The following is a 24231-nucleotide window of genomic DNA, read 5'->3' on the forward strand; positions in this document are numbered from 1 at the left end:
AAATAATACTGGCTAATTAAATAATAATAATAATAACTTATTATCAATTACTATCACTGGTTGTGAATCTGGTTGGAACAAAAGCCTGCACCCACAGTTGGTCCCCAGGACTGAGTTTGGGAACCAATGGAAGAATAGGAAAATAACTCCACTGGAATGGTAGAAGGCATACAGCACTGCATAGCTTTATTGCAGAGCATGCTCACTCACTCTTTTATTAAAAGCAAATTTACAGTAGACTCACAGTTAATGTACAACACACATACACTGGAAAAAAATATACTGTAAACTCAAGAATTGAACCTGGGTCCCTGGAACTGCATGATAACAGTGCCAGCCAAGGCAACAACTTGTCACCGTACTTTTTCCCATATATTAAGGAGAACATCCATCCATCCATTTTCCAACCTGCTGAATCCGAACACAGGGTCACGGGGGTCTGCTGGAGCCAATCCCAGCCAACACAGGGCACAAGGCAGGAACCAATCCCGGGCAGGGTGCCAACCCACCGCAGTTAAGGAGAACATACAAACTATATAATTGGGAGGAAAAACCATCTGCGATCAGTGAAAAACCTAAAGTCAATAAACATGAGAAAAAAAGTACTATTAAAGAGTTTAACTTTATCAAGCTAAGGTATGTTAACCAATATGAGGACTATTGCACTATTGTATGCAGTCATGCCAGAAGGTTTTACTTGGCAAAAATAAATAAACCATTGCAATTAATTGATTTTATTCAAAGTCTTTTAATTCCATTCCTCACAGTTGCAGAATCTTAGTTTCAAATCTCATCCTGTTCATTTTTTAGATGTTAGAAAAATAAAGAAATTATTGCTATAACATTAGTTTATGTCAGATTGTCTCTGGATATTCTGGCTTCACCCCCACATTCCAAAGATTTGCATTTTAAGTAGTTACTCTAAGTTGATCTTGTATCAGTAAGTGTGAGTGTGTGTATAAGTGTGCTCAGGAATAGACCAGTTCCTAGTTCATAGTTGGCTCCTGCCCAGTTCCCAAAGCTGCATAGACAGGTCCCAGTAATCCAGTAACTGGACAAAAGGGTTTTAAAATGGATACTGTATGATCTTACTAAATGTGCATTTTTTCACATATTTAATAAATAAACTTGCTCATCATCCTTGCTTTTATTTAGTCAGTTTTTATAATAGCAGTTGCTGAAGTTTAAAATGCTTTCTTCTGCCTATTGATTTTATTGTAAAAGTGCAAAGACATTAAGCTTGATCTAGGTAATTTTACTGAATTAAGAAATCATTAAAAACACAGAAAATGTAATGCTTGAAATCCAATGATAAATTAAAATGCTAGTAACAATGTGTACAATATGTCAGACATGTAAAATTAAGGTGTATGTTGTACCATACACTCCTAAATTCTGAATATGTTAAGTTAATATTTCAGTTGAATCAGTGCAAGTTTTGAGTCAAAACATTCATATTTTTTCTTCCCCCAGGTAATACGGGTACTTTCAGCATATAGTGCTGATCTAGGTGTTGTGAACATGGATGGAAACACACCTCTTCACCTTGCTGCTAAAGGTGGATTTGCGGATTGCTGCAAATTTCTGTCTCAGAGAGGTACTGAATAGTCCTTAGTACATAAAAACATATATATATATATATATATATATATATATATATATATATATATATATATATATATATATATATATATATATATATATATATATATATATATATATGTGTATATATATATATATATATGTGTATATATATATATATATATGTGTATATATATATATATATGTATATATATATATATATATGTGTATATATATATATATATATGTGTATATATATATATATATGTGTATGTATATATATATATATATATATATATATATATATATGTGTATATATACATATATATATATATATATATGTGTATATATACATATATATATATATATGTGTATATATACATATATATATATATATATATATATATACATATATATATATATATGTGTATATATACATATATATATATATATATATGTGTATATATACATATATATATATATATATATGTGTATATATACATATATATATATATATATGTGTGTATATATACATATATATATATATATATGTGTATATATATATATATATATATATATATATATATGTGTATATATACATATATATATATATATGTGTATATACATTATATATATATATATATATGTATACTGTATATACATATATGTATATATATATATATATATATATATATATATATATATATATATATATATATATATGATAAATTAAACATTTATGTGCAGTACAGTAATCCAATCTCTTGGTATTTGCCCCTGGAAACTAAATTCAGCTAAATGTAAATTAAGGATGGGACTATGGTACAATGAATAGACCAGCTGCAGGACCTGATTACTGTCAAAAGGCAATCTGAACGCTGTCCCCATTTTCTCCGCCTATGATTTCTGTGCCACATGTTGGTAGGCTAATCCCCAGTACTGTATACTGCTAATCTATATAGGGATAAATAAAGGTTCAGAAAGTGAGCACTGTGTAACATTAGACATATGCTGAATAGTAAATGAGTAAATGCATTCTTAAATCCCCCTGCATCTGGAAATCACAATTTTCAATTTTAGGTAAATCTTAACAAAATACATAACATAAGCAGACTGAAATTCTTGGCTCATTCATTCATCAGTTTTCTGAATCCAATTTTCCATTATAGGATAGTGAGTAACCTGAGCAAATCTTAGTAACATAAGCCCTAGTCAGAAGTATGCACTGAATGGGTGACATTTGCATACACACTCACAGACACACTTGGTCGTACTGTGCCAGTATAAACTTAAGAAGTAGCCTAAGATCTTTGTCTTTGCAATGTGAAAAGCATAAGAGCTAGTGATCCACCTGGGCAGAAAAATATTGCATACTTACAACAATTAGCCACAACATTTAAACCACTGACAGGTGAGGTTAACAACATTGATTTTCTTGTTAAAGTAACACCTGTTAAGAAATGGGATACAGTAGGAGAATAGTCATGTCTTGACGGAGATGCCTTAGAAGCAGGAAAACGGGCAAACAAATATCTGAGCAACTTTGACAAGGGCCAAATTGTGATGGCTAGATGACTGGGTCAGAGCATCTCCAAAATGGCTGGTCTTGTGGGGTGTTCTCAGTACGGAGTGCTTAGTACCTACCAAAAGTTGTCCAAGAAAGAACAACCGGTGAACCGGAAACAGAGTCATGGGTGCCCAAGGCTCACTGATGTGCATGAGGAGTGAAGGGTAGCCTGTCTGATCAGGTTCTGCAGAGGAGCTACTGGAGCACAAATTACTTAAAAATGTAATGCTGGCCATAGGTGAAAAGTTTTAGGACACTGGGCATCACAGCTTGCTGTGTATGTGGCTGCATAGCCACAAGCTGGTCAGAGTGCTCATGCTGACCCTTGCCCACTGACAAAAGACTCTGGATTGGGCATGTAAGCGGCAGAACTGGACCATGGACCAACAGAAGAAGGTGGTTTGGTCTGATGAATCATGTTTTCTTTTAGACCATGTGGACAGCTGGACACGTGAGCAGCATTTATCTGGAAAAGATATGGCAGTAGGATGCACTATGGGAAGAAAAGCCGGGAGAGTCAGTGTGATGCTCTTGTCAAATTATTAGGAACACCTGAATGTCACAAGCCATCTACTAAAACAGATGGCCTGCTAGTAGTTTGAGACCGACCAGGACTGAGGGGGTAATAAGAGAGGCACGAGAGAGGCAGATGTTCAAAACAAAAGGTAATTTTATTATTCCACGATAGAGTAGTGAAAAAAAAACAGTTGTTGATGTAAAAAGGATGCACAAAAACATATAAATAATCCTGTGACAAGACAAAATCTAAATAAAAAAAAAAAGGATGAAAAATAGAAATTGGAAAACACAGAGGCTCATACTCTAATATATATATACTGTATATGTTAGCAGACTTGCTGGCCAACCACAAGCGTTACCTAGTAGGTAACCACCCATACAATCAGATTGTGACACAGACTACGAATGCTGTGAATGTAATTACCCCGATCTACATGCTTTCAAATAAATGAACCACACACCGTGGCACAACGTTAGGGGCATCGCCTCTGGCGCTGACGTCCGAGGTTCAATTCCCGAGAGGGAGTGCAGTAGAGTGTGTACACCTGATGAGCCCAGAATTAGGGCGAAACACGTGTCGCGTACTCTTTGCATTATTTGACAGTAAACTATTTCAACCATATATATATATATATATATATATATATATATAATCAATTCCAGTCAATGTAAGGGCATCAGCAGCCTTAAAATAATACAAAACTGGACTCTGTTTCAGCCCAGGTCAAAGTACAACTCCTCAATAAAAGAAATCTCAGGAGTCATTTTTGGTCCTCAGGAGCCTAACACACTCCTTTACATCAATCAACAGCTCAGCCACCAGGCACCTCTTAGTCTGGCGTGCCACGCACTACCTAACCCCTGTTAATTTTCTCCAAACGATCATTCCCCCTTTTGCGGCCACAAATGTACTTGAAAAGCGTTTTTCATTACCAGGATCCGCTTACCTAATCATAGGGAGATACCATGTAAGACCTGCCAGGGAAATCGTACACTTCAAGTACAAATCAAAATATCCGACAACAACATATACATAATAAAACAATAAACAACAAAACAAGAAAAACCTTTATACCTAACCTCGAGGTTACTAAGATACAAACTTAAACATTATGGTACACGTTTACTACTAATACAACTTGGACTCTCCTATAGCTGTCGTTTGACCTTCCCAGGCACCTGTGACTGCGTTTAGCGTCTGCGCCACCTTTAAAACACCGGTCGGTAACAATGGTATGTTACGCGTGAGACTTGCACCCGAAACATACGGAGAAACATAAGAAAAAACAAACTAAACAAAGAACCTGATGGTAAGACCAAAAATCTTATAAAAGTAAAAAAAAAAAAAGTCCTTTTTTTTCCGTTGTAAACTTGCTGGTATATTGCTCATTGTGGTTCATACGTAAAACTTATTGAGAGTCATTTCCCGTATCTATCCGTATTATAATGTATCAGCGTCACAGTGAGGCTATAGCACCACACATCCTCTCACTCAGACCCTCGATATCTTAGATTCGAGAGAGAAAGTTGGCACATCTATTTTGTTTCCCTTGTACAGTAATCCCTCGCTATATCGCGCTTCGACTTTCGCGGCTTCACTCTATCGCAGATTTTATATGTAAGCATATTTAAATATATATCGCGGATTTTTTGCTGGTTGGTGGGTTTCAGTGGATAATGGGTCTTTTAATTTCTGGTACATACTTCCTCAGTTGGTTTGCTCAGTTGATTTCATACAAGGGACGCTATTGGCAGATGGCTGAGAAGCTACCCAATCAGAGCACGTATTAAATATTAAATAAAACTATATATTGTGAGCACGGGGGCTGTTCGCACCCCTAGAGGATACAACCGCTCCTCAAAAAACGCTGAAAGATTACCTTCACATTGCTCCCTTCCTAGCTGGGCTTACTTGTGGCTGCTTTGTCACGCGATATGCTTCCTGCACAGTGCTTCGCATACTTACAAGATCAAACAGCACCTATTAATTTTTGATTGTTTGCTTTTCTCTCTCTCTCACTCTTGCTCTGACATTCTCTGCTCCTGACGGAGGGGTTGTGAGCAGGGGGGCTGTTCGCACACTGGCCTAGAGGATACGGACGCTCGTCTAAAAATTGTTTGCTTTTCTCTCTCTCTCACTCTCTCTGACATTCTCTGCTCCTGATGCGCACTCCTTTGAAAAGGAAGATGTGTTTGCATTCTTTTAATTGTGAGACGGAACTGTCATCTCTATCTTGTCATGGAGCACGTTTAAACTTTTGAAAAAGAGATAAATGTTTGTTTGCAGTGTTTGAATAAAGTTCCTGTCTCTCTACAACCTCCTGTGTTTCTGTGCAAATCTGTGACCCAAGCATGACAATTTAAAAATAACCATATAAACATATGGTTTCTACTTCGCGGATTTTCACCTTTCGCGGGGGGTTCTGGAACGCAACCCCCACGATCGAGGAGGGATTACTGTATATACTTCACTGTAAACTTGTATGGTTGCAAGGACAAGTACCACCGCGAAATTCGAGCATTGGAGTCACACATCCGTGCTAGCCATTGCAACGCACGAAGGTCAGACTCCACAATCAAAAGGATGACCTAGCAGGTAATACTTCAAAGAGTCCACAGCCCACTTAACTGCCAGTGCCTCCTTCTCAACAGTGGAATATCTAATTTCCCTAGGGAACAACTTGCGACTTATATAGACAACATGGTGTCTATCTTCTCCCTCACCCTGCAGCAATACAGCACCCAGCCCCCCTCCAGAAGCATCTGTCTATAAACAAAAAGGTAAATTATAATCAGCACATTTCAAAATAGGGTTACAACATATTATATTTTTCAATTTACATTTTTCACATTCTTCAGTCCATTTCACATGGTTGGGCTCTTTCTTCTGTAAGAGATTAGTAAGTGGGATGGCAATCTCCGAAAACCGTGGAATGAACCTCCTATGCCATCCAAGCAGTCCTAGAAATGACTGGACTTGTCTTTTGGTGTTAGGACTTGGACAATCCTGAATAGCCATCACCCTGTCCACCTGAGGTTTTGCAAATCCTCCTCCGATGGTGTATCCCAGATCTGGCTAATACACATTTAGCCGGGTTTACTACCAGGCCGGCTTGCTTTAACCTGTGAAAAACATCAGCAAGATGTGATAAATGCTCATGCCAAGACTCACTGTATATTACAATGTCATCAATATAAGCTCGAGCATAAGATTCTGCTCCTCTCAAAACAATATCCATAAACCTTTGGAAATTGGCTGCAGCTCCGTGTAATGCAAAAGGCATGACGGTGAACTGATACAGTCCACTAGGCACTTTAAATGTCATGAGGGGTTTAGCTGTGTCATCAAGTGGCACCTGCCAGTATCCCTTGCATAAGTCTAAAGTTGATAAAAACCATACCTGGACCCAGTTGTTCTATCAGTTCATCAACCCTTGGCATAGGGTAAGGATCAAATGCAGAAATAGAATTTAGTTTGGAATAATCCACACAAAAGCAAATTTCTCCATTCTTTTTTGGGACCAGTACTACTGGACTACACCACTCACTGGTAGATGGTTCTATTATACCTAATTGGAGCATGGACTGTGCCTCCTTCCTTAGCGTCTCCTGCAGACGAGCTGGAACTCTGCTGCATGTCTGTTGTACGGGACCTGGAGAGATGAGGCAAATAGCATGCTCTATTACATTAGTCCTACCAGGTATTTCACTGAACAGATGCTCCGGAATCACTGTTTTTAACTGTTCCTGTTGCATCTCCAAAAGATGGTCCAACGCAGGTAGATCGGCAGAAGATGATGTTGCAGGCAGAAACTACTCTGGTAATTCCTCTTCATCTTGAATTCTACAAATCAAAAGGTGTACCTCAGGATTAGCTTTTTCCCTCCACTCTTTCAACAGGTTAATATGGAAGACTTGATACTTATTTCTAGACCGATCTGGTTTATAAATTTTGTAATTTACTGGGCCTTTTTGTGAAACACTCTCATATGGGCCTTGCCATTTTGCCAGCAAACTAGTAGTCAATAGGGGCAACAGTAGTAAGACTTTCTGACCAGGTTGAAAACTGCGATTACGTAAGGCTTGATCGTATCAGGAATTCTTCTTCTTTTGTGATTGAAACATGTTCTTTTTAACCAGCTCGAACATTGCTGACAATTGATCTCTCATTATAATAACATAATTTAGAATATTCATGTGTTCTTGCCCACTGCCATTTTCTAATGCTTTCTTCAGCACAGCTAAAGGGCCTCGAACATTTCGCCCATAGACCAGTTCAAATGGTGAGAATCCTGTGGAAGCCTGAGGGACTTCTCTGTAAGCAAAGAGCAAGTATGGCAGCCATTGATCCCAGTTTGCCCCAGTGTCAGTCACAAACTTTTTTAGCATTTGCTTCATAGTGGCATTGAAGCCTTCTACTAGGCCATCAGTCTGTGGATGCTAAGGTGTGGTTCTCAAACCCTGCATCCCTAATAGACCATACGCCTGTTTAATTAGCCCAGCGGTAAGATTAGCCCCCTGGTCGGTCAACATTTCCCTAGGGATGCCAACTCTGGAAAACAACTGAACTAGGGCGTTAGCAACCTGAGTAGCCTTAACCTTCTTCAATGGGAATGCCTATGGATATCTCGTTGCATAATCACATAGGGCCAGTATGTAATGATGCCCGTTACTATTACGTGGTAGAGGATCTACAATATTCATCGCCATTCTACTAAAAGGCTTCTCTATCACAGGTAACGGCACTAACGAAGCTCTGTCTCCTTTCTTAACATGTCCTACAAGCTGACATTCAGGACAACTCCTGCAATGACTGGCTACATCTTTAGACCAACCTGGCCAATAAAAATGTTTAGCAATGCGGTCACTAATCTTAGTTTGTCCTAAATGCCCGGCCCATGGGATATCTTGCCCCATTTTTAACACCTTGTTCCTAAACTCTTTAGGTAATACCAGTTGTTTGCCATGCTCATCTTGGTGGTAAAGAATATCCTGGTCTAACACAAAGGTTTCTCCTTTAACTGACTGATGTTGTTTTTTGGCTTTGACAAAACAGGACTGCAGACTGGGATCGCCACGTTGCAAAGCCCCTATCTCCCCTGTAATGAAAGGTGGGCAGTCAAGTTCTCCGGAGGCAAGAGTAATGCCAGTATCTAGGGCATGCGTGCCCAAAATTTTTGCCTGTTTCTGCTGCCTGCGGGTCTTATGGACTGAGTCCTCATTCCCCTGGGAAAAAAGCAAAGTGCTCCAGTCCACCTGGTCACTTTCTATGGCTGCAGCTGCTTGAGCTCTGGTCAAGTCCCAGGTTTCCTGCACCAGGCTCTGCTGCAATATGCCATCAATATCCGGCACATCCAGCCCAAGCAAGGCAGGGTATGGCATGTTATCCACTATTCCCACTGACATTGCATACATCTGGCCTCCTATCTCAATGCACATCTTCACCAGAGGGTAAGAAACCTCATCTCCGTGGACGCATCTCAGAACCACCTTCCTGGATGTCGACAGCAATTTATCATCAAGAATATCTCGTCTCACCAGGATTTGGGTACACCCTGTATCAATCAGTGCTGTTCTGGTTCGACCTGCTATTTTTACTTTAACCACATTTTCTTGATTCTTCTGCACTACTTTCCAAGGAATTGGGCACGGTACATAACAGAATTTATTTTCTTCGTACACTGCACTACTCTTGGCCCTAGGACATTGTTTTTTCTTCTGACCCCACTGTCCATAAAGATAACATATTACACTGGCTACACCCCCAACCCTCCCGCTGTTAGAGATAAGAGAACCATGACCTACCACGATCTTGGATGCACCAGGAAGTATTGGATAAGTCATTGGAGCCCTACTAGTTTTGGTCACTTTTTGTAGATTCCTGGGATGGCCTCGAGCAGTTTGAAAGACCTCTGCCAGTTCTGCGGCTTGGCGTGAAGACTTGGCGTGGCCGATGTTCTAAAATCCAAGTCTTCAGCTCAGGCTTCATCACCTGCAAAAACTGCTCCAAAATAATAAAGTCAATTATCGTCTCTTTATCATGTTGTTGGGGCTTAAGCCACCGAGTGCATAGATCCTTCGATCTGGCTTGTAGCTCTAATGCGGTTTCACCGTCCTTCCATTCTGCAGTTCTAAACCACAGACGATAACTCTCTATACTAATCTCAAATTTATTCAATATGGCTTGTTTGAGTGACTCATAGTCTAATGATTCAGAAGGATCCATGGCCACAAACGCTGCATGAGCCGTGCCAGTTAATAGGGGTACTCATCTTATTGCCCATTCAGTTTTAGGCCATGAGAAAACAACAGCCATTCTTTCAAAGGTGGCAAGGAATATCTCTACATCCTCCTCTTCCTTATAGGGGAGGAGCTTTGGACCCTCCACCCACCTGGTAGATCCTGCAGCAGAGTTACTGGTGTTAGCCTCCGCACCCTCCGTGTACATTAGATTGGGACTTACAGGTGGTGAACGAACCACTCTAGGGTTCTTTGATGGACTTCCCTCGCATCCTCGCTGTACCTCAGCCTGCAATAACGTAAACCCGAAACATACGGTGAAACATCTGAAAAAAAAACTAAACAAACAACCTGATGGTAAGACCAAAAATCTTATAAAAGTAAAAAAAAAAATTTCCTTTTTTTTTCCCATTGTAAACTTGCTGGTATATTGCTCATTGTGGTTCATACGTAAAACTTATTGAGAGTCTTGTCCCATATCTATCCGTACTATAATGTATCAGCATCACTGTGAGGCTATAGCATCACACTGTACACCTGTTTAATCATGCAATTTTTTAATAAGCCATTCATGTGACAGCAGTGCTATACATTGAATCCTGCAGATACAGGTCAGGAGCTTCAATTAATGTTCACATCAAACACCATAATGGGGAAAAAATGTGATCTCGATAATTTTGACTATGGTATGACTGTTGGAACCAGAAAGGCTTGCTTGAGTCTTTCCATAACTGCTGATCTCCTGAGATCATGCACAACAGTCTCTAGAGTTTACACAAAATGGTGTGAAAAAAATGGTGTGAAATGCCTTATTGAGGTAAGAGGACATTGGCCAGACTGATATAAGGTGACAGAACGGCTATGGTAACTCAGATAAGACAATTTCCCCTCAGTGATTAATGAAGTGTACCAAATATTTTAAAAAATCACTTTGTACAACTGTAGTGATAAGAAAAGCATCTCAAAATGCACAACATGTCAAAACTTGAGGTGGCTGGGCTACAATAGCAGAATACCATGTCAGGTTCCATTCCTGTTAGCCAAGAACAGAAACCTAAGGCTGCAATGGGTGCAGGCTCATCAAAACTGGACAGCTGAAAACTAGAAAAATGTAGCCTGCTCTAATAATCTTGATTTTTACTGTGACAGGTAGGTAGAGTCACAATTTGCTGTCAACAACATGAATCCATGCACCCAACCTGACTTGTACAAGCAGTCCAGGCTGATGGTAGTTGTGAAATGGTGGGGGGGGGGGATGTTTTCTTGGCACCCTTTGGACCAATTAATATCAGTCAATTATTGCTTAAATGCTTTATTGCCTTCCCAGTTACCGGATCTGAATACAATAGAAAACTTTTGGGATGTGGTAGAACAGAAGCATGAATGAGCAGCTGACAGATCTGCAGAAATTACGTTATGTAGTAATCTCAACATGAAATTTGAAAGGAATGTTTCCAACATCTTGTGGAATCCATTCCACGCCATGAAGAATTAGGGCTATTCTGAGAGCAAAAGCAGGCCTTGGTATAGTGTTCCTAATAATTTACTTAGTGAGTGTATGCATATACAGTGTATATATATATATATATATATATATATATATGTGTGTGTGTATGTGTGTGTGTGTGTGTGTATTACTGCATACAGTATATTTATACGGTAATATATGTATATACATATACTGTATATTGTAATCATTTTTATAAAATGTGTTTAAAACCTCCAAATAGGACTACTTGTTCTTCATAACTTCTGTAAAATCCATTCTGTTGTCATTTATCATAACTGAAAACCTTAATTTTTGTTTTAAGTTGTGTTTTTATTTGTGTTTGTTTTTTATTACTGAATTAGAGTTAGTATAAGCCAGTTATGTTTACTACAGAGTGTATTCACATGGGTGCAGTTTACTGTATTTCTATTTTTACTTGTATTTACTGAATATTTTATTTGTGACTCTAACTGTGGGTAATATTTCAGCTGTTTATTATACTATGTGTTTTATTTCAAAACAGGTTGCAATCCTAAACTGAAAAATTTAGAACTAATGACCCCAAGGCAGGTAGCTAAAGAGAATGGCCACAAGGCAGCTATGAAAGACTTACGTAAAGCTGAACGACTTAGCAATAAATACTCCAAGCCTGGAGTAAAGAATCCCAATGAACTTTGGGCAATCAGACTATATGACTGGGCCCTTGAGTATGAAGAGAAGCTCCGCATTGCTTTTCAGATTGAGGAGGAGAATGATGCAGTTTCAAAAGAAGTGTTTGCTTCCGTTCTTCATGATCATGGAGCACCTGTTGAACATGAAGGGTTAAAACATATTATTTCAGCTCTTGACAAGAGTAATCAAGGATCTGTCAATGTCCTTGACTTGTTCAAAGGGAATAAGTATTTGCAAAAAGCATTTTTGATATCTTCATATGGTGCCAAGAAGAAAAAAAAGAGAAAAGGAAGAAAGGGAAAGAAAAAAGGCAAATTTTCAATTCCCATGCCAATATGTGTGGTTCCCCAGGACTTGATACATCGTAGGGAAGACGGTGGCCCACCACATTTTATGATTGAAAATTACCAGCCTTTTACTGACTTCAGTAGATTTGATCGAGATCATGTTCCTCTACACCCCATAGAAGATGACTCAGCATGGTACCTTGACCAGCCAGATAAAAGTTACACACATATAAATTACTGTGTGAAATCGGGAGACTTTGAATCCATAAAACTTGCTTTCAGCCAAGGTGTGCCAGTAGATGTGCAGGACCAGTTCTACAAAACTCCACTCATGTATGCTTGTGCTCATGGAAATTATGAAATAGCCAAGTATTTGATAAAAATGGGGTAAGAATACTAAAAACATTTTCCTTACTCAGTTTGCACTTTATTCAAGCTTCATACAAGTTTCAAGAACTATTTAATTGATGTATCAGCAAGAGCAGGCTTTATTATTATTAACTGTAATGCAAATAGTCTATATTAAACATTTGCATGTTCCCTCAGCCTCTCCTCTGTGAATAATTACTAATTAGGAGTAATGCAAAATTGAACATAATTAAATTAATAATCAACATACACTAGCATATACTGGTATAAATGTCACTTTAAATATTTTCTGTACAATTCTGTCTATCTGTAAATTCACTAACCCACTTTGTTTAATTACCATTTTGAAATGTGTGCACTAGGAGGACTGCTGGATATCTCATGAGGATTTTTAGTAAATCAGGTAAACTTGTTTTAAGGGGAAATATCTTACTGCCTCAGTATACTTGCCCCACAATGCTAGACTGACACATGAATTTTGCTATGCTTTTGCAGTCTTACAGTACAGTATGTGACAAAAGATTTAATATAATCTAAATGGAGACAGGAATTACAATGTGATTCAATGAACAAACAATATTACAATATAATATAGCATAAGGTAATAATATAGATTGTAGTGGTAAATAAGAATGTGTAAATAAGGGGTGTGTACAAAAATTACAGTTACAAATACAAGCGGAGTTTAATTCTAATAAGATTAGAAATACAGTATTGCATCATGTGACTTTTTTTACATTTTTGCATGCTAATTATATTATGTTAAAGTTTTTACATATGTGTTTGTTTTTTATAGTGCCAATGTAAATGCATGTGATCAGTTTAAGTGGACACCACTGCATCACGCATGCCATGCTGGACAGCTGGATATCATTGAACTATTGATAGAGGCCGGTGCAGAAGTAGATGCTATTGCAATAAATGGATCTACCCCTCTGATGAGAGCAATAGAAAGTTGTAGAATGAGCTGTGTTGAGTATTTGTTAAAAGCTGGTGCAAAGATTCAGGTTCAAAATAAAAAAGGTACAAAGTAATCTACTTAAACTATTTGGAAAACTAAAAAGTGTATGTAAAATACTATTACTAATTTGTTGTTGTTGCATTCAGTTAAGGCTTGCATGTTCTCCCAGTGTTCATGCAGGAATCCTTTAAAGTCTATCTCTGCTTTATTCCCCCAGCATATTTTGTTGATTCCTCATATAAAACTTATAGTTTCTCACCGTATTTGTGGTAATATTGAAAGAACACAGATGAATGGCCATCTATCTATCACTCCATTAAACAGACATGTTTCCATCAGTCCCATAACAATGGGCCAAGAAGTACCCACTAAAGTTGTTGGAAGTTTAATTTATTATCATCAAGTAATAACATTACTTACGTGCCTTACCAGTTTTGATTACTACAAACTCTACCACAGCTGATGAGATTCTATGCACAAACGTAAAATATCATTTTTTAAATAGTTTCATTCATATTTTGAGAATGGTACAGAGCACATATGCCTCCTAAAACAATTCTAAAACCAAAGAAAGGAACAACTATATCTGGCCAATCAATTCAATACAGTTGCATATAGATTCAGAGGATGTACATACAGGCCTTCATAAGCCCAACGCTACAGTAGCAGTGGAAGCTGGAGCAACAAATGTCATCTTGGACTGCCTGATGCATGCCTGTTTGACAGTCGTTCATCATTGTTTTTGTTTTACAACAATGGTTAGATAATCATTTTTATCCTCAACTTTAAAACAATACAATACTCTGCAATTTTGGTTGCTACCGTAGATGCTGTGCATAGACACATGGTTGAATCACTGCCGTTTTAGTGGCCATCTGTATACAAGATTGCCTTTCATTCTGATGGATATTCAAACATTGTTTTAAAATAAACGAAGACTTTGCATGATAATTAGTGCTTGAGCAAATCAGTTTAGTTCTGAATGTAGTTTTAATTTTTTAACTTTGCCTTGTTTTCAAATTGGAATTTAGTGTTATTCTACTTTGATTTTGGATTTTGATCCCTGTTCCTAGTGTACCCACTTCTGCTTTGTCGGACTGCAATTTTGATATGAAATCATAACAACACATCTGTCACTACCCCTAAAACTGGTATGTGAGAAATGTATGGAAAGGTCTCAATGGCTGCGATATTTATTAGATAACCATTAGATAGCACCGAATTTGTTTAATGAACAGTTTGTTGTACACTACTGCTATGTTGTTTCATTTTCCTCAACTGGAAGAAACAATTTTCCTATCACAAACAATAGGAAAGAGATTTATTATACTTAAAACTGGAAAAATGAAAATCACTTTATGAGGAGCACCTCAAAAGTTCTTTAAAATGTGTCATATATTTGTAAATTTTGTTTTCAGTTAAGTGCATAATCTGAATAATGTTAACCCTTTGAATATTTGTTTGATTTCTAGGTTAGAGTTACTATGTAAATTTATAATATTTTACTAGCTACTGCACCAATGAATATTATTCTTTTGTTATTAGCATTTTGGTATAGTTAAAACATATATTCATAGGTGTCAGTTTTAAGAGAAACACACTTTTCAGAAATATGCTGCATTGTCAAAAGTGATTTAAGGTTAGTTCATAAAAATATTTTACTCAGAGCTATTTTTAAAATTATAGCGGGACTGTTTATACACCTGCAATTGCTTACTTGCTCTTATGGTGCATCAGTGTTGTTATTACCTGCTGCTAATAAATCTTCTAAACCAATTGTACACTCAGCAGGTACTTACTGGCCCAATTGAACAGAGTAAGTAAAATCAATAAACTTTTGTACTTGATAACAAACAAATCAGCTGCCACATGACTGTATCAATAAACCACCAGAATACCATAGAGCGTGAATAACTATTGACAATACCTTAATGCTGTTTTTGCCTCTTTTAATGATTTCTAAACAACTTTCTTCCTACAGAGCAAAATGCATTAGATATTGCTAAAGCCTATGCTGATTTCCGAATTATCCAGCTGTTGCAAGAGAAATTTGATGCTCTTCCAAAACCCAAAGAAAAAAGTAAAAGTAAAGGAAAAGTAGGTCCTAGGCCAAAATCAACATCAAGTGCACCAAAAAGCAAGGTAACACAATGTATTTTCCATGTGTGCCATGCAAAGTTATTGAATGCTGATATTAAAATCTTAATTTTTGGGTACCAAATCTACATTTCATACTAATATAAAGTATAAAGTAGAAAAGGCGATTCAGTTGTTAAATTGATGTATTTCACATTATGTACAGCTCTCTATTTCTGTTTTTAGAAATGTTAGTCACCTTCTCAATTTAAATCAAATGACAGACAGCTCTGTTAGAAATGTTTGTGTTGAAGGATACGTTTATTGTACTTATTTATTGAATTGTTTTGCTCTTTACAAGAAAAAAATAAGCAGAATATTTTTAAAGTTCTACATGACATGTGGAGAAGCTCAAGTGGGGGTAAAATGAGAAGTACCAGGATATCATTATCATTTTAAAAATAAGCTTTGCAACTTTTATACTAACAATTAGTTACTCTTTAAGCTTCAAAAAAGTTAATTCTGTGGTCATTTTGTGACAATTGTTTTAATCATGACTATTGCTTCTGAGTCAGAGAGACAAAGCATATGGAGTGTTGATCATGCTTTATGTCATATGCCTTGTACTCACTGAATGGAACATTGAGAACTAGCATAATAGGTTTGCTGTTGTTTTTATATATGTATTTGTTCACTTTTTAGTATACCTATTAAGAAATGTCTTACTGAATCATTATTAAGTTCCTGCATTCCAACACTAATTAATACTGATAGAAAAAAATGTGAGCATGGCTATCATCATCTCAACATAGTCCAGGTAGAAGGGGGAAATTTAGCTTTTTACAGAAGCTCAAGAACTTTTACTTCTTCTTTCGGCTGCTCCCATTAGGGGTTGCCACAGCGGATCATCTTCTTCCATATCTTTCTGTCCTCTGCATCTTTTTCTATTACACCCAACACCTGCATGTCCTCTCTCACCACATCCATAAACCTCCTCTTAGGCCTTCCTCTTTTCCTCTTACCTGGCAGCTCTATCCTTAACATCCTTCTCCCAATATACTCAGCGTCTCTCCTCTGCACATGACCAAACCAACGCAATCTTGCCTCTCTGACTTGTCTCTCTGTCTCCCAATCGTCCAACTTGAGCTGACCCTCTAATGTACTCATTTCTAATCCTATTAATCGTCATCACACCCAGTTCAAATCTTAGCATCTTTAACTCTGCCACCTCCAGCTCTATCTCCTGCTTTCTGGTCAGTGCCACTGTCTCCAACCCATATAAGATAGCTGGTCTCACTACTGTCCTGTAGACCTTCCCAATATCACTCTTCCTGATACCCATCTGTCACAAATTACTCCTGACACTCTTCTCCACCCATTCCACCCTGCCTGCACTCTCTTTTTCATCTCTCTTCCACACTCCCCATTACTACACCTTCGCCAACTCAATACCATTCCACTGACCTCCCTCTCATTTACACACATGTATTCTGTCTTGTCCCTACTGACCTTCATTCCTCTCCTCTCCAGAGCATATCTCCACCTCTCCAGGGTCTCCTCAACCTGCTCTCTACTATCGCTACAGATCACAATGTCATCAGCAAACATCATAGTCCATGGGGAACTCCTGTATAATCTCATCTGTCAACCTGTCTATCACCATTGTAAATAAGAAAGGGCTCAGAGCCGATCCCTGATGTAATCCCACCTCCACCTTGAATGCATCCGTCACTCCTACTGCAGACCTCACCACTGTCACACTTCCCTTGTACATATCGTGTACAACTCTTACATACTTCTCTGCCACTCCCGACTTCCTCATACAATACCACAGCTTCTCTTGAGGCACCCTGTCATATGCTTTCTCCAGGTCCACAAAGACACAATACAGAAGCTCAAGAACAAACAACAAAAACAGCACTGAGTGAGAGTAATCTTTTAAAGTATACCTAAAGTTTAATTCTAAGGCATTATTAAATGTGTTTATGCAATTATACTGAAAGTCATTGCAAATTCACAGTACATTTACAAAGCTTAACCACCTACTTTTAAAGCTGGTTTTCCCACACTTAGTTATACAGGAGTATTTCCTGCAATTTCAGTACTGTCATATGCAACTCACAGCCAAACGTACGGCTTGCCAAAGAGTCAGTAATTATCTACAGATGTAAGATAGACACAGTACCATCACAAATTCCAAAATTACAATTAAAAACTAAATCTGCAAAATAAAAGCTATTATTTCAGCAAAAGGAGAATGTTACTCAAGGAGGAAGCACAAAAGTCAATATAAATACAATGCAAAATTCTTTTAATACTGCAGATGCAGTTTGTTTTCAATATGTACACTTTCTTTCTGTACACACCTCTCTTCATCATTTCTCCTTTACATAATGAATCTTGTTACTTAGCTGTATAGTTGAAAATGGCGCCTATTTTGGGTGGTGTAACCTATTACTGTAAAATCTAGTTAGCATCTCAACATTTGGCGTTGCATCTCACTGTATACTTAATGATCAAAAATTCCTGGATTTCCCAGAATAACTTTTGGAAATAGGGTCTACAAAATAAAGTCCTGGGCTCATTAGAGGGCATTGCCCTACTTCAGCCCCTGGATTACCTACACCTCTACTTCCTGGATCCTTTGTATAGCTTCTTTTGTGCAAAAAATACAAAGATTGAAAGTCAGAAAAAGCAACTTTCATGTAGAGGCGATAAAGTATTAGATAAACTATAGATTATTTCCATACCAAAGCACTATGTCACAAATCTTGTTCTTCTTTTTTCAACATGGAACTAATCATTAGTTGTTGTTTTTTTGCCCAAATGCACACTGACATAGTCCTTCTCTCACTCATGATAATTATGTGTGGTAGTTTTTTTTTAATTAAAATTTAGTCTGGTATCATCAAATTGTAATATGTATTTTCTCTTTGCTATCACAGCAGTCACCCGTACCTACACTTTCTCCATCAACTCCTGCTACTGTAGAAAAGAAGGAGTCACTGAATGACAGTGTGATTTATCAAAACACAAAAATCGCTAATGGAGCCATGAAGAAGGTTGATATTACTTTTGTGCCAAAAACGGTATGAAGATTTCTGTCTCTGAGTTTGTATTAACATATGCTACATCTAAATAAGGCAGAAAGTCGGGTTTTGATTATTTCATAATTTTTGGCAATCTTGTCATAAGATAACACAGAAAGCTAAGGATAAAAATGTACTTTACTTTGTGATTATTTTTGAACTTATCAATATATCCATCCATTTATTTTCAAACCAGCCTAATCAACTTAGGGGTCACAGGGTGAGCCACCTGAACAATGATATAGTGTATTTCATGGCTATGTAAATTTTTATCTAATGCAAATGTTTTATTTAAAGTACTCAGCATATTGTTAATGCTTCTTTCCAGTATGGCATTAAATATACTTGCTATTGAACAGTATTTTTCAGTTAAAGCATAGTATTTCAATATTGAAAGTAAAGTACAATTTAGCAGTACACACCAGAGTTACAATATTAATAATAACAATATATTAAAAATACTAAAATATGTGTTTACTTTTAGATAAATTTTTCATACTTTAATATATACCATATAATACTATACCATTGTCAAAGTGTTGTCTGGGGCCAGAGCCTAGCCTGATAGCACTAGGTGCAAGGCAAGAAACAGCCCTTGCATTACAACTCATGCAGCGTCAGCTTAAGAGTTGCCATTTAAACAAATTTGCCTGCTTTTACAGTTGTGGGAGAGAAAACTGCTTAGACACAGGAGGAATATTTAAACTGCATATGGACAATACCCAGAGGCAAAATTCAAATCAAGGATGCTGAATCTATAGAACATAAGCACTAACACATATTTTAAACTTATAATTTTCTACTATAGAGCTTTGTGGAGCCAGAGTCTATCTTGACAGCATAAACGAGCAAGGGAGACACCATTTCTGAGTGGGATGGTAGTCCGTCACAAGGCACACTCACCTGCACACTCCCATTGGGTTAATTTAGATTTTACAGCCAACAGCATGGAAGAAAATAAGAACACCTGTAGGAAACAATCATAGTATTAAGAAGAGAATGCAAATTGAACAAAGAAGATTTTCAGGCCTAGAATCAAACTGTGCTTTAAGGTCTATGAAGCAGGCATCCTACTCAATGCATCGTTATAAAAAGCAAACCATTACATAATTTCCAAAATATTTATTGTTTCAGATGGGTAAGTTGTTTTCTTCAGCTTATTTACAACAGTTGAAGAATAATCAATTGTGTTTAAATTTCAGTATAAAATTAATGTAACTATTGTTAAGTGAAGAGAGAAGAGTACAGCAGTGCACAACCCAGGACGGATAACTTTTCCTGAACTATGGTGTGTTCAGCTAGGATTAAAGGCCTTCTGCTGTTAAGTTGTTATAATGCCCAAGACCAATATTACTGCAATACTTAAAAGACCTGCAGAGATCTCTAGGAGATGTAGTGTTTTCAAAGTCTTTGTGGGAACAGAGATAACCTTCGGTGCTTCACTTTAGATTGGAGTGGTGCCATACGTACTCACAGAACTATACTTAAACACACTCTAGATCTTCAGTTAAAGAGCTTGGAGTCAGGATAGGGTTCCTCTGGCATGGAGAAAGAGAATGGAAATTTACTGTGCCAAAAAAAAAACTAGGAGGTAGAAAGGAGAGAAATAATTATGTATATTTAGTTACTGTCATAATTGGTCATATTTGTCTGTTATGACTGGAGTTTTTTTGTTATTCTTGTGTTTCCCTGAAGCTGGAATATTAATCTTGGCATTGTTTTGGGTTTTTTAACACCCAAGGAATCAAATTCTGAAATCAGAAAGTTTATTTTTTTCTTTTCCAACACCTTTTTTTATAAGAGATGGCACTGCTATCTGGTTGGGTTTGTATTGTCTGTTTACATAGTAATTTCCCATGAAGCACTGGGGCTGTGCCACTTGTGATATCATCAACCTACCACTGTAAAGATGTATCCAGCAGGGGGCGCTAGCTCCCTTGTTGGAATGAGTTCTTTTTTAATTGCAGTGTGTTACATAACCCGAAACTATATAGATATAATATAAAAAGGCGATAACCCTCCCTTAGTGATACGGCGGTAAGAAATCACATAGGAGAAATAACTTGGTTTTCTTTAATGACGACTTAGGCGGCATAACAGGCAAAGGAAGCCATTGCAAGAACCCAGTTCAGAAGTGGGGGCCTGATGTATACAGTCTGCCATTTTCATTGCTGCGTTGGAAGAATTTTATGGATCGGATGATGTTATCTCCCATCCGTCTGTCGGCTTCAAAGGTGTGCCGGGCAATGTTCCAAGGCTTTATACTCTTTCTTCATGTGCAGGCCCCCACTTAGGTGAATCATGCCATTCCAAACAAGGCATAGACGATACAGTTTTATGCTGACTTTGACACACAAGAATAGTATACAATGCCCATTTCGCAGTTGTCCCTGTCTTGTATTCTAATGTTAGCCTAGCAATTCTAAATGATGAGCCCCTGTGCTAAATCTGACTTTGTATTAGCTGTGCATGTGAGTAAAAAGAAAAGTAGATTTATAAAATATTTGTACAGAGGACAGTGACATATTAAACTTATGTTAGAAAAGATCACCCTAAAATAGCCACAGGTATCCAAGATTGGACTAAATTTAGCGTACTGCTTACTTTGAACTTTGTGATTTGAAACAAAGATCTGACCTTTGACTATGATTTTTGGTTTATGATTTTTCTGACTTTTCTCTTTGTTGACTCTTGCTTTTCTCTTTGATTGTGTTGTTTTTCATTATCACCACTCTTTAAGTATTTGGACTTACTGCCCTTTTTAAATTCAGTACAGTTAGATAGTCTTGGGGTGGCACGGTGGCACAGTGGTAGCGCTGCTGCCTCGCAGTTAGGAGACCTGGGTTTCTTTCCTGGGTCCACCCTGCATGGAGTTTGTATGTTCTCCCCGTGTCTGCGTAGGTTTCCTCTAGGTGCTCCGGTTTCCTCCCACAGTCCAAAGACATACAGGTTAGTTGCATTGGTGATTCTAAATTGTCCCTAGTTTGTGCTTGGTGTGTGGGTGGGTGGGTGTGTGTGTGTGTGCGCCCTGCAATGGGCAGGTGCCCTGACCGGGATTTGTTTCTTGCCTTCCACCCTGTGTTGGCTGGTATTGGCTCCAGCAGACCCCTGTGACCCTGTAGTTAGGATATAGCGGGTTGGTAATGGATGGATAGATAGTCTTGAAGGGAAAGGTAGGCATAGAGGGGCATAGTCTTTATTGTTTCTTTTGTCTTTTCTTTTTGATATTGCTTTCTCATCTTCCATTACCTCTACCCTTATGTAGATATTTGCATTAATAAAACTGTGTTCTCATTACTTACCTGGAATTGTGCCAGTATCTCTCTGGTTATAGAGTCAATTCCAGGGTACCCCGGTCTGGCATTTTGTACAATTTTTGTTGCTATTCCATATTGTTGCTCTTTGTTGTTATTTGCAGGTTTGGGGTGATCAACCAACAACAAGAGACCTCATTAAAAGGAAAGAAGAACGAAGAATGCGGTTTTCCAGTGAAGTGGATTTTGAAGACTTTACGATGCCATTTGAAAAGAACATCATGAAAAAATCTTTAGAATTAGGAGGTCCAGACTAGAGCAAATAAATTCTTAAATTAAATAAATGTTAAGTAATGGGTACAGTTTCGTAGCATCCTATATATTAGGATTAAAATGAATACTTGTGATTTAAAAGCTACTGTCAAAGCAAATGTATGCACTTTAATAGCTTTCAACAGCAATCCAGTATACAAGATTTCCCAAATGCAGACCTTTCACAGCACAATTTATCCAATTTTTATACAGAGTTAAATCAGTTCTTCCTTAAGATAATTATGTCTCCTTAATGTTTGTGTTTAGATTATACAGGATTCAGTTTCTTCTGTAGTTATAGTAGGATTTTAATTGAATGTTACAGTTGACTGCTTGGGAAGAAAAGCATAAGAGATTTTACAGTAAGTTAATTGTATTTTTGATAAATTTTACAAAAGTACTTTCATTTTTTTATTTAACCTCTGCAATGATTTAAATTAATACTTTCAATAATAGTTTCAAATTGCAAGTACAGCACATGGCATCCTCTCAGTTTGAGACACATTTTTGGTTTCTACAGTGCTGTAATGAAAAGCAAGTAATCATTCCTACAAAGCCATTGATTGTCTTAGCTTTATTCTATAATTGTGTCAAACAGTCTGTTTATACATTTTACTTTTATATTCTCTATTATTAAGACTTTGAATTATGGAAGTATTAAAAATCTTAAAAGTTCCAGTGGTCATATTTGTAAACTGCATGAAGGGACAGGCATGTACAGGTACAGAAGAACTGTGAAAATACAGACTGTTCTGACTAAACTTGCCTACACCTGGTAAGCAGAGAATAAATCATGTATCTGTCAGTCCAGAAAAACTTTCTAATTTGAAAACACACTGCCTTACATTGGATGAAGTGAAATCAAAAATTATAGGAAGACTATGTTCTCTGCTTTGTCTGTGGTGCATGCTCCCAACACCTCTTGGGGAACTTATTACAAGTATGGTGTCCACCAGCAGGTTTGAAACATGCAAATACGATAATCTAAGACTTAGGCAGTGACACACTTTAAATTTAATTGTTACATTGGTGCTGGAAACTTACTGTTTCAGAAATGAAAAAAAAAACATAACCTCATGTTTTGAGACTTTAAGTGACTTGTTTTTTCTTACTCTCTTTTTGTTTTTTCTTCTGTTTAATTTTCAACAATTCATGCTTACCTTTAAAGATTTTTGCAAGGATTCTCAATTACTTCAATTCATTGAAACAACAATTTTAGAAATTTGTTACCATTGCTGAAAATGTACAAAAATAATGTAATACATATTGTCTTATCCTTTTACTAATTTGTCTCATGTCATTACTTTGGCAGTTACTTTTTATTAAGTAAATTTGAAAACGTATTTTTCTTCTCTTTTGTACTAAAACATATGTTCTTACTATTGCAACAGAAGAACAGCGTTTTATTTTCTGTAAACCTTATTTTTAAAAGTCAGTCCAACCTGCTATATCCTAACACGGGGTCACGGGGGTTCGCTGGAGCTAATCCCAGCCAAGACAGGGCGCGAGGCAGGAACAAATCCCGGGCAGGCCGCCAGCCCACCGCAGTATTTTTAAAAGTAAATTTATTAAAAAAAAATTAATTGATGATAAAATATTATGCAAAATAAAGCAAATTTCAATAGACAAAAGTTTACTTTGATGATTGTTTATTTTTGGAGGAGCACCTAAATCTGTTCTTCATGAAACCCTGGCTGATTGCATAATTTCCACATTACAGTTCTTTGTTGTTTTTTTAACATTGATGAATATTTAGCAGGCAGCATAATGGGGCAATGATTAACATTCTTGCTTCCCACCTCCAGAATCATACTT

General features: G+C 37.2%; 1 protein-coding gene across 1 annotated transcript in view; it reads left to right on the forward strand.

The window, feature by feature from the left end:
- ankef1b (ankyrin repeat and EF-hand domain containing 1b) overlaps positions 1–23821 on the forward strand; it is a 48609-nt gene extending 24788 nt beyond the window's left edge. The window contains exons 5-10 of the mRNA XM_028796919.2: positions 1474–1597; positions 11920–12742; positions 13521–13747; positions 15667–15827; positions 18707–18850; positions 22269–23821. Of these exons, the coding sequence (XP_028652752.2) occupies positions 1474–1597; positions 11920–12742; positions 13521–13747; positions 15667–15827; positions 18707–18850; positions 22269–22421 (1632 nt within the window). The 3' untranslated portion in view covers positions 22422–23821. The remainder of the gene's footprint in view (positions 1–1473; positions 1598–11919; positions 12743–13520; positions 13748–15666; positions 15828–18706; positions 18851–22268) is intronic.
- Positions 23822–24231: the final 410 nt, after the last annotated feature.

The sequence above is a fragment of the Erpetoichthys calabaricus genome, chromosome 3 (genome assembly GCF_900747795.2).
Source record: "Erpetoichthys calabaricus chromosome 3, fErpCal1.3, whole genome shotgun sequence".
In the NCBI taxonomy this organism is placed as follows: Eukaryota; Metazoa; Chordata; class Cladistia; order Polypteriformes; family Polypteridae; genus Erpetoichthys; species Erpetoichthys calabaricus.